Genomic DNA, 16,599 nt, shown 5'->3' on the forward strand with positions numbered 1-16,599 from the left:
CTCTGCATTCCTCAATGCCCTACCATTTACCCTGTAGGTTCTATTTGCGGACAAACTTCTCCCATGAGTGAGATATCTTCTCAACTCTATTTAATAAATATTTCAGATTATCCCAGGTATATTGAATCAACTAGACACAGAGAATTTTGGAAAGCAATAGACAATAGGTGCAGGAGTAGGCCATTCGGCCCTTCAAGCCAGCACCGCCATTCAATGTGATCATGGCTGATCATCCACAATCAGTACCCCGTTCCTGCCTTCTCCCCATATCCCTTGACTCCGCTATCTTTAAGAGCTCTATCTAACTCTTTCTGAGGCAGAGCATTCCATAGATCCACAACTCTCTGGGTGAAAACGTTTGTTCTAAATGGCCTACCCCTTATTCTTAAATTGTGGCCTCTGGTTCTGGACTCCCCAAACATCCAGAACATTTTTCATGCCTCTAGCATGATATCCCTTAGTAATCTTATATTTTTCAATCAGATCCCCTCTCATCCTTCTAAATTCCAGTGTATACAAGCCAGTGTATAAAACTGAATGCATCAAATAATGCATTTGTAAAACAATCAAGTGATCTTTTTCTTCCATCTAAATTGAGTTAAAAGCTACCATACATAATCAGTTTTCTCAAAGGGTCTTTGACCGGAAACATAACTCTGTTTCTCTTCTATTTGAAATGGCCCCATCTGTTGAAAGTTTCCAGCATTTTCTGTTTTCTATTTCAGATTTTCAGCATACACAGTTTGGTAAATTTTAAGTTTTTTGGTAGTTGCCTATGGATCTGGTAACTGGAATATATTGACATATTTAGAAATCTTCAAATAAAATTGCAGGGAAATTTTGACTAGTAAAATTTAAGTTCTTAAATATGCACAACATTCAGACTACAGTAGTGTAACAGTTATTACAAAGCTATTAAAGCTCAGGGCGTCAGTTTGGAGTTCAAATCTGATGTTGTCTGTAAAGAGTTTGTATGTTCCTCGAAGTTAATGTGTGGGATTCCCCGTGTGCTTCATTTCCTCCCACAATCCAAAGACATACTGGTTAGTACGTTACTTGGTCATTGTAAACTGTCCTGTGATTACACTATAGGGTGAAATAGGTGGGTTTGCCAGATAGTGCATCTGGCTGGGCTGGAAGAGCCTGTTCTTCACTGGATTGCTGAATAAAAGCATTTAATTGGAGTGAGGGGAATTATGAGGCTATCATGCAGGAAATTGGAAACCGATGTTCTCAGGGAAAAGTACAGAAAAACTGTGGCAAATGTTCAGGGGATATTTGCATAGGTGCCGTATATTCTGGGGTATAAGCAGACCCGGAGTATAAGCCAACCCCAATTTCAAGGTTAAAAAAGTGACTTTTTCATGTTATCTTTGTATAAGCCGACCCCCTTTGTAGAGGTTTTTGATTTAACCAGAAACAATCACAAGATCTCACATGCCGGAACGCAGCTTTGCTGGATCCAGACCCTGGAAATTTTGTGAACTAGTATCTACTAAGAAAACAGGCCTACACATTGTAGACAGTTATAAGTGAATTCTTAATAAATAAATCAGGGAGAGAAATTTCGGATTAGGTTTCCGATGGAAAAGAATCCTCTGAAATGTAACCCCCGTGAAACCATTTAGCACCCATCGTAATCTCATTAAAACATAACACAGGGTGGTAGGATCAGTACATGTACTCAATATTGAGTTAGCAATCACCATGTATAAAAGATTAAAACAAATGCGATATGATGCTGGCTTCAAGCTGAAGGTTGTTGATTTTGCTAAAGGAACGAATAATTCTGCAGCTGCTGAGAAGTTTAGTGTAAACGAGAGAGAGTGGAGAGAGGCAGAGGATATGCTGAAGGAAATGCCAAAGATGAAATGTGCAAACTGTGGGAAAACATGCCAGTAGCCAGAACTGGAAGGAAAAGTTTTAGAGTGGGTGCATCACCAGTGATCGTCTCGATACATTGTTACCAGAGAAATGATTCAAGTTCAAGCATTGAAATGGGATGAAAAACACCGTGAGGTCAGCGAAAATTTCAAAGCTACGCAAAGTTGGTGCACCTGATTTATGAATGGACGTGATCTTGTGTTGAGACAAAAAATAAAGATTCCTCAGAAAATTCCCACGGGGTGTTGATTACATACAAGTACGCTGTTGGATGGACGAAGGGGGTTGCTTGAAGTGTGTTAAAGAGGTGTGGCGTTGACGTCCCGAAGGAGTCAGAAAAGAAAAGTCTCTACTTGTCGGGGTCATGTTCAAAGCACACTTGTCAGCTGAGACAAAAGCATCACTGAAAGCTGAAAATATGAACATTGCAGTTATCCCCGGTGGCTTGATGTCCGTGCTTCAGCCACTAGATGTGAGTTTAAACGAACCAAATAATTCATGTGTCGATAGTGGAACCAATTTGACTCAAAACCGCCAAAAAATATGACCTGCCTTCCATTTATTCATATTTCCAAAGTTGGCACCCTCTGTATAAGCTGACCCCTAATTTTAGGACCAAAATTTAGGGTCCAATTCTCAGCTTATACACTGGAATTTACGGTATGTTCCATTGAGACAGGGAAGTATGGTAGGGTACAGGAACCATGGTGTACAAAGGCTGTAATAAATCTAGTCAAGAAGAAAAGAAAAGCTTACAAAAGGTTCAGAGAGCTAGGTAATGTTAGAAGATTATAAGGCTAATAGAACGGAGCTTAACAAGGAAATTAGGAGAGCCAGAAGGGGTCATGAGAAGGCCTTGGTGGGCAGGATTAAGGAAAACCCCAAGGAATTCTACAAGTATGTGAAAAGCAAGAGGATAAGATGTAAAAGAATAGGACCAATCAAGTGTGACAGTGGGAAAGTGTGTATGGAACGAGAGGAAATAGCAAAGGTACCTAATGAATACGATACTTCAGTATTCACTATGGAAAAGGATCTTGGTGATTGTAGTGATGACTTGCAGCAGACTGAAAAGCTTAAGCATTTAGATATTAATAAAGAGGATGTGCTGGAGCTTTTAGAAAGCATCAAGCTGGATAAGTTGCCAGGACCGAATAAGATGTACCGCAGGCTATTGTGGGAGGCGAGGGAGGAGATTGTTGACTCTCTGGCAATGATCTTTGAATCATCAATGGGGATGGGAGAGGTTCCGGTGGATTAGAGGGTTTCAAATGTTGTTCCTTTATTCAAGAGAGGGAGAAGAGATAGCCCAGGAAATTATAGACCAGTGAGTCTTACCTCAGAGATTGGTAAGTTGATGGAGAAGATCCCAAGAGGCAGGATTTATGAACATTTGGAGAGGTATAATATGATTAGGAATACTCAGCATGGCTTTATCAAGGGCAGGTTGTGCCTTACGAGCCTGATTTTTTGTGGATATGACTAAACACATTGGTGAAGGAAGAGCAGTAGATGTAGTGTATATGGATTTCAGCAAGGCATTTGATAAGGTACCCATGCAAGGCTTATTGAGAAAGTAAAGAGGCATGGGATCCAAGGGGACATTGATTTGTGGATCCAGAACTGGCTTGCCCACAGAAGAACAAAGAGTGGTTGTAGACAGGTCATATTCTGCATGGAGGTCAGTGACCAGTGGCGTGCCTCAGGGATCTGTTCTGGGACCCTTACTCTTTGTCATTTTTATAAGTGACCTGGATGAGGAAGTGGAGAGATAGGTTAGAAAGTTTGCTGATCACACAAAAGTTGGAGGTGTTGTGGATAGTGTGGAGGGCTGTCAGAGGTTACAGAGGGACATTGATAGTATGCAAGACTGGGCTAAGAAGTGGCAGATAGAGTTCAACCCAGTTAAGTGTGGAGTGGTTCATTTTGGTAGATCAAGTATGATGGCAGAATATAGTATTAATGGTAAGACTCTTGGCAGTGTGGAGGATCAGAGGGATCTTGGGGTCCGAGTCTATAGGACACTCAAAGCAGCTGCGCATGTTAACTCAGTGGTTAAGAAGGCTTACGGTGTATTGGCCTTCATCAATCGTGGGATTGAGTTTAGGAGCCGAGAGGTAATGTAGCAGCTATTTAGGACCCTGGTCAGACCCCACTTGGAGTACTGTGCTCAGTTCTGGTCACCTCACTACAGGAAGGATGTGGAAGCCATAGAGAGGGTGCAGAGGAGATTTACAAGGATGTTGCCTGGATTGGGGAACATGCCTTGTGAGAATAGGGTGAGTGAACTCGGCCTTGGAGTGATGGAGGATGAGAGGTGACCTGATAGAGGTGTATAAGGAGATGAGAGGCATTGATCATGTGGATAGTCAGAGACTTTTTCCCAGGAATGAAATTCTTGCTACAAGAGGACACAGGTTTAAGGTGCTGGGGAGTATGTACAGAGGAGATGTCAGGGGTAAGTTTTTTACTGAAAGAGTGGTAAGTGCATGGAATGGACTGCCGGCAACGGTAGTGGAGGCAGATATGATAGGGTCTCTTAAGAGACTTTTGGAGAGGTACATGGAGCTTAAAAAAATAGAGGGCTATAGGTAAACCTAGTAATTTCTAAGGTTGGGACATGTTCGGCACAACTTTGTTGGCTGACGGGCCTGTGTTGTGCTGTAGGTTTTCTATGTTTCTAAAAACTAAAAATAAATAAGTTAGCTACTGCCTTTAGGGGTGATCTTCTAAAAATTCACAACTGTATTCTTCAGCCAGAAAAAGTTTCTTAACATCTCCAAAAATTGTTCGCATTTCAATGAAGTTGCCTCCTGTTCTTACTAAGCAATTCAACCTGTCCTCATGGGACACTACTTCCAGCCCCAGAATCAAACCAGTAAAGCTTTCTCACAACTCTCCTGAGAAAAACATTCTTTCTTAGCTAAAATAAATCTAAAAGATGCTAGTGATATTCAGTAGATAAGTAGATAAGATAAGTAGAGTTAATGTTTCAGGTCAATGACCTTGCATCAGAACTAGGAAAATGACTAAAAGTGTATCTTAAGTAGCTGAGAAGGAGAAGGAATATTATTGATAAGGTAGAGACCAAAGTTGTTCAGATCAGAAAAATAAATAATTTCTCACTTCGCCAGTTCTAATTAAATACTGTCAAACTGAAATTCTGTTTTGCACCACAGATGCTGTATGAACTTCTGAGTAACTTCAGTAATTTCTGCTTTCACTTCAGCCTTCCTACATCTACAGTTATTTTGCTCTCGCTTTCTCAAACTGAGCAAACTTATACAGTGGGCCAGGGATGGAGTCACGAATGCCATTTACCATTCCATTCCTCACACTTATGCAGTACCTATCCTATTCTAACAGCCTTTCTAGTAGCTTATTAACATTCTGTGATTTACTACATGTACAGTATAAGGACAAATTTAACCTTTGAAATGCTAAAGTATAAATTTTTTTCTAAAAGCTTCTAATTTTCCATTCTTCCTACTAAATTGTATAATTTTGCCCCTCCCTGCATTATATTTCATCTTCCACCTTCCTTCCCCATCAATTTAATTATCCATTTTATATTTCCACCATTGCTGTACTCTTTCTGGTCTAGTTTCTCATGCAGCTTTGTATCATCAACAAGCATGGAATAAATTTGATTTGTTCAGTGACCCCCCACCACCACCGGGGTAGCCTGCATGAACATTCCTCGGCCATATCCCTAAGCATAACAACTACAACCATCCTACGCACCCCCATAAACCCGAGTCCTCTCTCCACCAGGGGTCCAAGTTCACTCCACTACACCGTCAGTTTGGGTTGCCCAAACCGAACCCTCCCACCACCGCAAGAACCCGTGGCCCCACTACCCAGCCATACACCTTGGCCCAACGCCTCTAACCCGTGACAATCAGTGACAATCGCTAAACAGATCTTTTCCTAGCTTAGAGACGCCTGACTGACATACGGTTCACACAAAGGACTGAGCATTTGGGAGACCAGTGGAATAGGTTTGTTAGCAGCAGCAGTGCTGTAGGTATCTCCTCCTGTCTGGCAACTCAGTTCGTGGCCATGTTTCTGAATAGCCGCTGTTAAGTGGATAGGCAAATAATTAGCAATCGCTGTCTAACATGGATCAATGTGAAGTTACCCACTTTGGTAAGAAAAACATAAAGGCAAATCATTACTTAGATGGTGCCAGACTGACTGGGTCATGTTGATATACAAAAGGAACAGAATTTCCTTGTAAACTAATCATTGAGAACAAGTACACAGGTGAAAGCAGCAAACGGGAAGGCAAACGATAAGTTGGCTTTCATTGCAAGAGACCTTAAAGAGAAGGATGCTTTACTACAGTTAGTATGGCGTACAGATTTAGTTTCCTTACCAAAGAAATGATCTATCTGTACTAGTTACCGTGCAGTTACAATGAGGCCTCACCTGAATGATTCTGAGATGGTGGGACTATTGTAGGTTAATTACACCTTTATACACTGAAGCTTAGAAAATGATGAAAAATGAAATGTGCGGGGCTTGATAAGCTGAATGCAAGAAGAGCATTTCTTCTGGCTGATGTGGTGGGGAGGGAGGCGTATCTAAAACTCAAGAAACAGGCTTGGACATTTAGAACAGAGATGAGGAGATGGTAGAATCTTTTTCTCCAGCTACTGTAATCAAATCAATACAGTTTACTACTTCATTGGAACCAGGCATTTGAATCTGAAATGGAATTGTCATTATAATTAGGAATATTTATTGTTAAGTAATATATTTTTTTAAATAATTAAAAATAACTCCATTAATAAGTCTCCATCATATTTATGATAAACATTTATGGTCTTTAGCTCACTATTGATTTCATATCTTCCACTGACGAGATCTAGAAACATAGAAACATAGAAAATAGGTACAGGAGTAGGCCATTCAGCCCTTCAAGCCTGCACCGTCATTCAGTATGATCATGGCTGATCATCCAACTCAGAACCCTGTACCTGTTTTCTCTCCATACCCCCGATCCCTTTAGCCACAAGGGCCATAACTAACTCCCTCTTAAATATAGCCAATGAACCGGCCTCAACTGTTTCCTGTGGCAGAGAATTCCACAGATTCATGACTCTCTGTGTGAAGAAGTTTTTCCTCATCTCGGTCCTAAAAGGCTTCCCCTTTATCCTTAAACTGTGACCCCTCATTCTGGACTTCCCCAACATCAGAAACAATCTTCCTGCATCTAGCCTGTCCAATCCCTTTAGAATTTTATACATTTCAATAAGATCCCCCCTCAATCTTCTAAATTTCAGTGAGTATAAGCCTAGACGATCCAGTCTTTTTTCATATGAAACTCCTGCCATCCCAGGAATCAATTTGGTGAACTTTCTCTGTACTCCTTCTATGGCAAGAATGTCTTTCCTCAGATTAGGGGACCAAAACTGCACACAATACTCTAGGTGCAGTCTCACCAAGGCCTTGTACAACTGCAGTAGAACCTTCCTGCTCCTGTACTCAAATCCTCTTGCTATGAATGCCAACATACCATTTGCCTTTTTCACCGCCTGCTGTACCTGCATGGCCACATTCAATGACTGGTGCACAATGACACCCAGGTCTCACTGCATCTCTCCTTTTCCTAATTGGCCACCATTCAGATAATAATCTGTTTTCTTGTTCTTGCAACCAAAGTAGACAACCTCACATTTATCCACATTAAATTGCATCTGCCATGAATTTGCCCACTCACCTAACCTATCCAAGTCACCCTGCATCCTCTTAGCATCCTCCTCACAGCTAACACCGCCACCCAGCTTCGTGTCATCTGCAAACTTGGAGATGCTGCTTTTAATTCCCTCGTCTAAATCATTAATATATATTGTATATATACCAGTATATAATAGTATAAACAGCTGGGGTCCCAGCACTGAGCCTTGCGGTACTCCACTAGTCACTGCCTGCCACTCTGAAAAGGTCCCGTTTATTCTCATTCTTTGCTTCCTGTTTGCCAACCAATTCTCTATCCACATCAATACCATACCCCCCAATACCGTGTGCTTTAAGTTTGCACACTAATCTCCAGTGTGGGACCTTGTAAAAAGCCTTTTGAAAATCCAAATATACCACATCTACTGGTTCTTCCCTATTCAATCTACTAGTTACATCCTCAAAAAATTCTATAAGATTCATCAGACATGATTTTCCTTTCACAAATCCATGCTGACTTTGTCCGATGATTTCACCTCTTTCCAAATGTGCTGTTATCACATTCTTTGATAACCAACTCTGTCTTTGTACAATTAGAAGAATGCTTGAATTGTGTGAGTCAAAGAAAAGCAAAGAGTAAATGGAATTATTATAACTGAGTGATTCTGTGGGATCTCTGCAGCCAAAATCAGACCTACCAATGGCCATCATGTAATCCCAACGGTCCAGCAGACACATATTGAACTTCAGACCATCTGCAGTCTGTCCCTGGACGATCAGTGAGACATTCCTGTCCAAATTCTCACACACTGCAGATGTCCACGAGACCAAGAACCAGCAAACTATCAGCAGAATGATTCCCAACATCCTCACCACTCTCCAGCTGGTCATATATGGAATTCGTTGTGCCGTTCGGGAGAGGAAAACCTTTAGCACTCTGAAACACAGAACAAAAATAATATCAGCACTCATTCTGATTAAAGTTACCTCTGTATAGTCACCTTAGTCACTGGGAAGGAATTACTGTAGATATTGTAACATACTGTGAAAATAGAGAAATGAAAAATTCCAGAGCAAAGTACTACAGTTGGTGTGTATCTTAAAAAAAACCCAGAAAATATAAATACTCAGCAAGCCAGTCAGCATTTGTAAGGTGAGAATGTGTGTTTTTACCAGAATGAGGAAAAATTAAGTGAGTGTTAAGTCATGGAAAAGGATGTGTAGTGTGTTGAAGGGTGGGAGTGGTCGGAGGTGTGGGGAGAAGTAAAGGGATAGACTGCCTTAGGGTGAAACCTGGAAGAGGCTGAGTGAGGCAAGTGATGTCACAGGGTAGTAAATTACAGAAAATACATCTGGAGGAGGAGACGAATGAGTTCTTAAGTTCTAGAAGAAGAAAGAAAGAAATTAACAAGAGCAAGAAATCAGAGACACAAAACAGGAATGGCTGGTTATTTGAAATTGTTGAATTTAATATTGAATTCTTAAAGCTGCAATGAGTCACCAGAATAGAAGAGGAATTACGTATCTCATCTCAAAAAATATCCCACCATATTAAACTATTTGCATGAAAATAAATTCTACAATGTTCCAATCATGTAGTTACTTTTGTTTTTGCAGTGCAAATCTGATTATTGTTCTGCTTGTTATTGTAAAATGGCCAGTAGGTGTTCAGAGATATCTCAGGCAAATGAAAAAGTTGGCACACTTCAAGAAGGATGTAATATTTGCCTGACTGCTGATTAGATTCTGAAATTTTATTTTTAAATAATATTGAGAACAGTTGAGATTTTCAATTTTAACTGAAATAGTTGGAGAGAGCTTCCAGGGAATAAGATAAATTGAACTATAGTTCAGAAGCATTCTAAAGGCTACAGGACTTCCATTCATATATGACACTAAGCTGCCTGTTCATAAACTTATTTGAAATGTCAACTTTAACCACAAGCTACTTCCTATTAGGGAAGAGGAAACTACGAGCATAAGCATGAAGTGCTGAAAATACTCAGCGGGCAAGGCAGCATCCATAGAAGTAGTGACTTCACATTCCTCACATTTTTTTTAGGAAACAGGTCACAAGCCAATGCTGGCCCACGGGAGTATTCTCATTAGTCCTATTCCTCTATTCCTCTATATTCAAAAGGGATTGGACAGGGTAGATGCAGGAAGATTGTTTCCGATGTTGGGGAAGTCCAGAACGAGGGGTCACAGTTTAAGGACAATGGGGAAGCCTTTTAGGACCAAGATGAAGAAAGACTCCTTCACACAGAGAGTGGTGAATCTGTGGAATTCTCTGCCACAGGAAACAGGCCGGTTCACTGGCTATATTTAAGAGGAAGTTAGATATGGCCCCTGTGGCTAAAGGAATCAGGGGTATGGAGGGAAAGCAGATACAGGGTTCTGAGTTGGATGATCAGCCATGATCATACTGAATGGCGGTGCAGGCTCGAAGGGCCGAATGGCCTACTCCTGCACCTATTTTCTATGCTTCTATGTTTCTATTTACCTTCCTGCAACACATTCTTTATCATATTCTGTGCAATTCTTCCCAATTCTCCTGACACCATTCATACTCGTCTCCATTAATTCTGTTTATGCTTCCTACTGTCTTGGTGAAAGCAATGAGCATTATCAATGACCCCCTCCATCCTGGCCGTTCTCTCTCACCCCACTCTACCTTTAGACAGAAGATGCAAATCCTGAAAACATGTAGCACCACGCTCAAAGACAGCTTCTGCCCTGTTGTTGGAAGACTCTTGAACAGACTTCTTGTACAATAATAATGCCCTCTGAATCTCTCAGTTCTTTTTATTAGTTTTTTTATACATTTTCTACATCGCTACAGATAAAAAAAACCCAGATCGAAATGAAGAGCATTAATACAGTGCAAAAATAAACATACAATAACAATATAATACAAAAGAAGATAATTGAGAAAGCACCCAAATTGAAGACATGTAAAATTAGTATCCTCCCCAAGCCCCGCAACAAAAAAAAAACTCCAGACCAACAACAGCACAATATAGAGAATATAAATCAGGACATTCAAACCCCCAAAACTGTAAATACACTTAGCAACAGAAGATATTAATGCCTACTACCAAAAGAAAAAGGAGCTGAAAGCAAGGGACCGAAAAAAAAACCTTAGTTAAGAGGAAGGTTATGAAAGTACTCAATAAAAGGTCCCCAGAACTTATGAAACTTTGTATCCGAATTAAGAACTGAATAATGAATTTTTTCAAGGTCTAAGCAGGACATAATATCATTAAGCCATTGAGCGTGCGTGGGTGGGGCAACATGAATCTCTCAGTATTAAGGGATTGTCCCTGTATTCTAAGGTTGTGCCCTTAGGTCCTAGATTTTCCTACTAATGGAAACATCCTCCTTATATCCACTCTACCCCAGCCTTTCTGTATCTGATAGGTTACAATGAGATGGAATAGTGCTGTATTTAAAACTTAGCAAAAGTCAGAAAGGGGATTCTAATCTGAAGTCATACTGTTTCTTTTAATTAATTTTGAGATTGATGTGCATAGTGCTCGATCAGTGTCAGTTGATATTGTTCAAATCGACAGGGCCTGATACAGTCAATTTCCTCACACGAGAATAATTTGTGATGTCAAATCCAATTTCAATGTAAAATGGTATCAAAGGTGATTTTTCCACTTTTATTCTGAAAACATTTTCCCATTATGCAGTTAAAGAACTCCTGTGGGTTTGCCTGCTTGTTTTAATAAATACACTTTTCATTCATGCAAATATAATGACAAACAACAACCTGCATTCACACAGGGATAAGCCTCAGCTCATTCTTTGGAAATTCTCTCAGAAACAGTGCCACTAATTACTCCTGTAAGCAGTCAGAGCATTACAAAATTGGGTTTTGTCCATCAGAACCATTCTAACAACATGGTAATATGCAAATTGAGCGAAGCATTGGATTTTGCTGGGTTTTGTTCAGAGCTGCTGGCACATGCTGTTAGAATTGCTGGCAAGCTCCATATTCCTGGATGAGTGTGTAAGTTTCAAACTTTCTTTGCCAGTGATTTCCTAGTTGTTTGGAATCCAACAGTGGACAGGAGTTTGCCAGAATTCTACCAGTAAATCAACTTAATTATTCTGCTGCAGAACACTCCAACCTATTAGTGAGTTTCAAAGCAGCAAGAAAAAAAAAGTGAAGTGGATTTTATTTTTTGGGATATGTTTTAAATGATTTAAATCTGGTTCAAATCTTTCCAGTGCATATGTTTATTTTGCTAATTGGTAATTGATTTATTATTGTCATGTGTAGAATGGTAGTTAAAAACTTTACGAGTGAATCTGCAGATGCTGGAAATAAATAAAAACACAAAATGCTGGCAGAACTCAGCAGGCCAGACAGCATCTATGGGAGGAGGTAGTGACGATGTTTCAGGCCAAAACCCTTCATCAGGAGTGAAGTAACATGGGAAGTAACCATCCCATGTTACTTCACTCCTGATGAAGGGTTTTGGCCTGAAACATCGTCACTACCTCCTCCCATAGATGCTGTCTGGCCTGCTGAGTTCTGCCAGCATTTTGTGTTTTCAGTTAAAAGCTTTACTTTTCATCCCATGCAGACAGATTATTCCCAACATGAATACATTGAGGTAGTGCAGAAAGAGAAAATAATAAAGGAATACAGAATACAATGTAATAGTTGGATAAAATGTGCTGTGCAGATAGACAAATAAATTTCAAGGACCACAATGAGGTAGACTGAGAAATTATGAGTTCATGTTTATCAGACAAGAGTCCATTCAAGAGCCATAACAGAGGAATATAAGCTGTCCTTGAGCCTGATGGTTCAAATTTTTAAGTTTTCAAGTTTTCATGCTTTTCTGCCTATGATGGGGTTGTAAAGAGAGAATATCTGAGGTGGGACAGTTTTTTTTATTATATTGGCTGTTCTCCCAAGGCAGCAGGAAGTGTAGAATGGTACTACATTTTCATTGAGGAACCATGGAGAGGAGGCTGGCTTACATGATGCAATGGGCTATGTTCACAAGTCTCTGCAATTTCTTGTGGTCTTGAGCAGAGCATTTGTCTTACCACACTGTGAAGCATCCACATAAAAATGTTATTTTTGTTACAAGCCTCCATTTTAATAGTTTTACATGTTGCTGAATATGAAGAATACTCAGAAGAATGGAAAACAGCCTGTGAACTTTGGTAGAATCCTCTCTAACTTTTTTGAGAAGAGATATCTAGCTGCAGTTAATGCTGTCCCACTCACACCAATTCATTCCATCACTGGAGACCTTGCAAAACCATTCAGCTTCAGGATGGGCTCAGTAAGTAAAACTTCATTTCTGAGCTTGGACAATCTGTAGTGCTTCAGTACTCAGTTACTAACCAGTGCCTTTTGAACTTCTTTAAATATCTTTGAAGGCCTAACAAAAGAAGATGTAGCAAAAGCCTGGGCTGAGCAGGAATTCTTAAGCTGCTTTATCTTCACAGTGAGTAAACATATTACACAATCCTTGTGACGGGTCTGCATCATATAAAGGTCATTTATGTAACCACAGAAAACATGATGTTCACACATCAACAAATCACGTAGACTGACTTAAACTGAAAAACCTCCTAAATGTCAGATGGCATTTTCCCTTTCAGCATAGTCAAAGTTTTATCACAGGGATTTTATTTTTCAAAAATCTGAGTGACTTCATACTGTATGCAGCATACAGTGGTTGATAGTCTCTGCATTTAACTATCCTGTTCTCAGCCAGAAGGGAGCAGAAAATGGCTTCTCATCACTTGGTGTTGTTCAAAAACACCACATCAGTAGCCTATTATTTAAAATCTAAAGGATTATGACATGGAGACATGGCTCATTAAACTAAGTTTATTTTTGAAATCTTGAAATCTTCGCTTTTTTCTCTCTGTACAGATGCTGCCTGAATTGCTGAGTGTTTTAAGAAGTAACCATCTTTAATCCATGTTTTCTCTGATGTCTGATACAATCGGGGATTCAGAAATATCCCTCTTTCGTTTAGTATCTCTTCAATGGGATTAGTAAGCTGCAAGCATCATTCAAATAGTAGGTTGCAACTTTTAACTTTAACTAAATGAAGAAAATATGAAAAGATAGCCACAATCACCCCAACAGTAGACAAACTCTTTGCTATGGCAAAAGAAGCTTTCAATTTCATTGTGTCCAACTTAGCATGAATTCAGGTGTGAAAGCAACTCACAGGACTGTAGGGTTCATATTAACAAGTTTACCCTTTTGTACTGCTTTGGCCAGCCACTTTCTTGTATGCTGTACTCATTTACTTTCACCTCTGTACATAGTTTCTACATATTAGAAAATAGAATATTTTACCATATATTAGGTGTTTGAGACAGGTTTTTAAGCATCTACTACCATAAAGGCTGCCTCAGTATTGAACCATAATCAGTGAACACCTAGACTTGTCTCCGGAATGATTGATGGATTGAAAATAAGCCCTGAAAGTATGAGCCTGGCATCTGTTAAAAGTATATTTTTGATTGACAGTTCTGTAACCAGGGTTATTGGATGTACATATGAAGGTGACCTGTTCTTCTGAGGTGCCGTTTGCTACATCCCTGCAAAGATAGAGACAGAGGACACCCATGAGTTTGTCATTCTCTCATAGAAGTGCTGTGCCAAGTATGAAGTTTAAAATTCCCTAATCTTTCAGAAGGTTGCACATAAGCAAGAAAAGACAAGCAATGTTGAAACAATGGCCCAAAACCAATTATCTTATGCAAACATGAGAGATGCTATTGCTTAGTAATCTATCTGTTTAGAAGACTGTCTGAACCAGCTTCAGCCCTTGGTGTTTTGGACAGACCAGTCTGAGGTCTCATTGTTTTTAGAAATCACCCGTTTTTATTCATATCTTGCTTAAAGGTATACTTTGGTTCGTTCAAAGCACAGACTTGTTTATGAAACAATATTTCCAAAAAATGATTTGCAGGAACAAGGTGGCAAGCACATCATTTATTGTCCTAGAGAAGGTGATGGTGAGGTGATTGAGGCTAATCCCATATAGTGCTGCTTGACAGGGAGTTCCAACATGTAAACCCTCTTATTATCAATGAAGGACAGTTAATTACGTGACTTAGAGAGGTAGTAGATATCCCATGCACAAAAAGCACTCAACCCTCTTGGTAGTAGAGCCTGTGGAATTGAGTGCATCTGTGGGAGTGGCCTGGGTGACAAACCACAATGTAATTTGTGGATGGTGCACACTGCAGCTGCTGTATGCCTGAGGTAGAGGGAATAAAAGCTCAGCATGCTTGATGGCATTGCAATGAAGTGGGGTGCTTTCTCCTGGGCAGTGCGTTGAGCTTCTTGAAAATTGTTAGTACTGCACTTATCCAAGCAACTAGTGAGGTATTGCACTACGCACTTGACCCATTCCTTTTGATTATTGGAAGGCTGGTAGGAACTGATTCACTTATCACAGGATACCCAACTTGTGATCTGCATTATAGCTAGTGTGTAAATGACTAGGCCAATAGGGTTTCTGATCAATGGTAACCAATTGGATGTTCACAGGTGAGGGATAGCAATGTCTCTGAACGTCAAGCTCAGTTCTCTCTGTTTGAAAGTGACCACACTGTGGCTCAGATGTTACTTGCCACTTATCAGCACATGCTTGAACGTTGTCCTGGTCTTGCTGCATGCAGGAATGAAGTGCTTCATCAGCTGAGGAATTTCAAAGGGGACTGGAATTTGTGCATTAGCAAAAGTCCCCACTTATAAGAGAAGAAAGGTCATTGAGGAAGCAGCTAAGGGAATTTACCAAAAAAAACGGGGGCAGAAATGATTGATCTCTAACAAGCAGAACCACTTTCCTTTGTACAATGTATCATTCCAATCCTAGCAGTGTTTTTCTCTTGGTGCCTGTTGATATCAGGTCTACCACAAGGGTCTTTAATCTCACTTCATCAAAAGCTGTCTTCAAACTAAGAACAATTATTTTCACCAGACCTTTGAGGCTGAGGGTGATGGTGAAGGGGTTACTTTGTGATCAGAAGCCGTTAATGTTCCACTAGGACTGGTGTCAGAGCCTTTACTATTTCTCAAATACTTTAATGATTAAATGTGTTTCTCTGAGGTTTGATCAGTATGTTTGTTCTGAGGTGACATGAAAATTGCTGGCGTTGATAGTGAAGTGCACATTCTAAGACTACTGGATGAGTTAATAAAATGGGCATAGTAATGGCAGACGTAATCCTGATAAATGTGAAGTGTTGTATTTTGGCAGGAATAATAAGACTAGAACTTGGCCAATGAAGACCCACATGGAGTACTGAGAAAGATTGGAACTTTGGTGCACAGTACAAGCTCATGGTTCCCTAGGGGATGGCAGCACAGATAAGAAGGGTAAGAAGGAATATGGGATTAGCTAGGGTGTATGGTAGAACTTTGTAAAACATTAGTTAGACTACAGTTGTAGTACTGTGTGTAATTCTATCATAAGGACAGGTAATCTCATAATATTTAATAAGAGTCAAATCAAGCACTTGAATGCCAGGACACAGGAGGGTAGATTGGTATATTTAAGTCCGTGATGGTCTGGATCAGCATGGTGGGCTAAAGGGACAGTTTGTGGGACAGTTCATTTCCTGCACTCCAGGGACTTACAATAATCTCCCAACCCATATGTTTTCCTCATTCACATGGCATTATTTTTGCAGTAGTGCACATTGCTAACCTCAACACTTGGCTGTACATTTTCTTTTCTATCCTATGCTGCCCACTTTACTCTGTGTACATCCCTTGTTGGTCACCCGACATTTCTAGAACGGTTTTAGAATACTCTACACTGTTATGTGCCTATGTAAAATTCTCTGGAACTACTGTAAATCTGCCTCACATAGTGGCCATTTCATTAAATTGGACTCCCAGATTATACAAGTGATCTGCTTTCTAATTAGCAAGACCATCAAACTTTCTGAACTATTATCTCAATAAATATCAACATTCTTTTGCTTAACAAGGCAATTAATTAGTAATTTAAGGTAACATACTGTTGTAGC

General features: G+C 40.0%; 1 protein-coding gene across 1 annotated transcript in view; it reads right to left on the minus strand.

The window, feature by feature from the left end:
* Positions 1 to 16,599, minus strand: part of gpr158a (G protein-coupled receptor 158a) — a 576,558-nt gene that overhangs the window by 65,390 nt on the left and 494,569 nt on the right. Inside the window, exon 7 of the mRNA XM_059972060.1 lies at positions 8,265 to 8,503. Within this exon, the coding sequence (XP_059828043.1) occupies positions 8,265 to 8,503 (239 nt within the window). The remainder of the gene's footprint in view (positions 1 to 8,264; positions 8,504 to 16,599) is intronic.

This window comes from Hypanus sabinus, chromosome 6 (assembly GCF_030144855.1).
Source record: "Hypanus sabinus isolate sHypSab1 chromosome 6, sHypSab1.hap1, whole genome shotgun sequence".
NCBI lineage: Eukaryota > Metazoa > Chordata > Chondrichthyes > Myliobatiformes > Dasyatidae > Hypanus > Hypanus sabinus.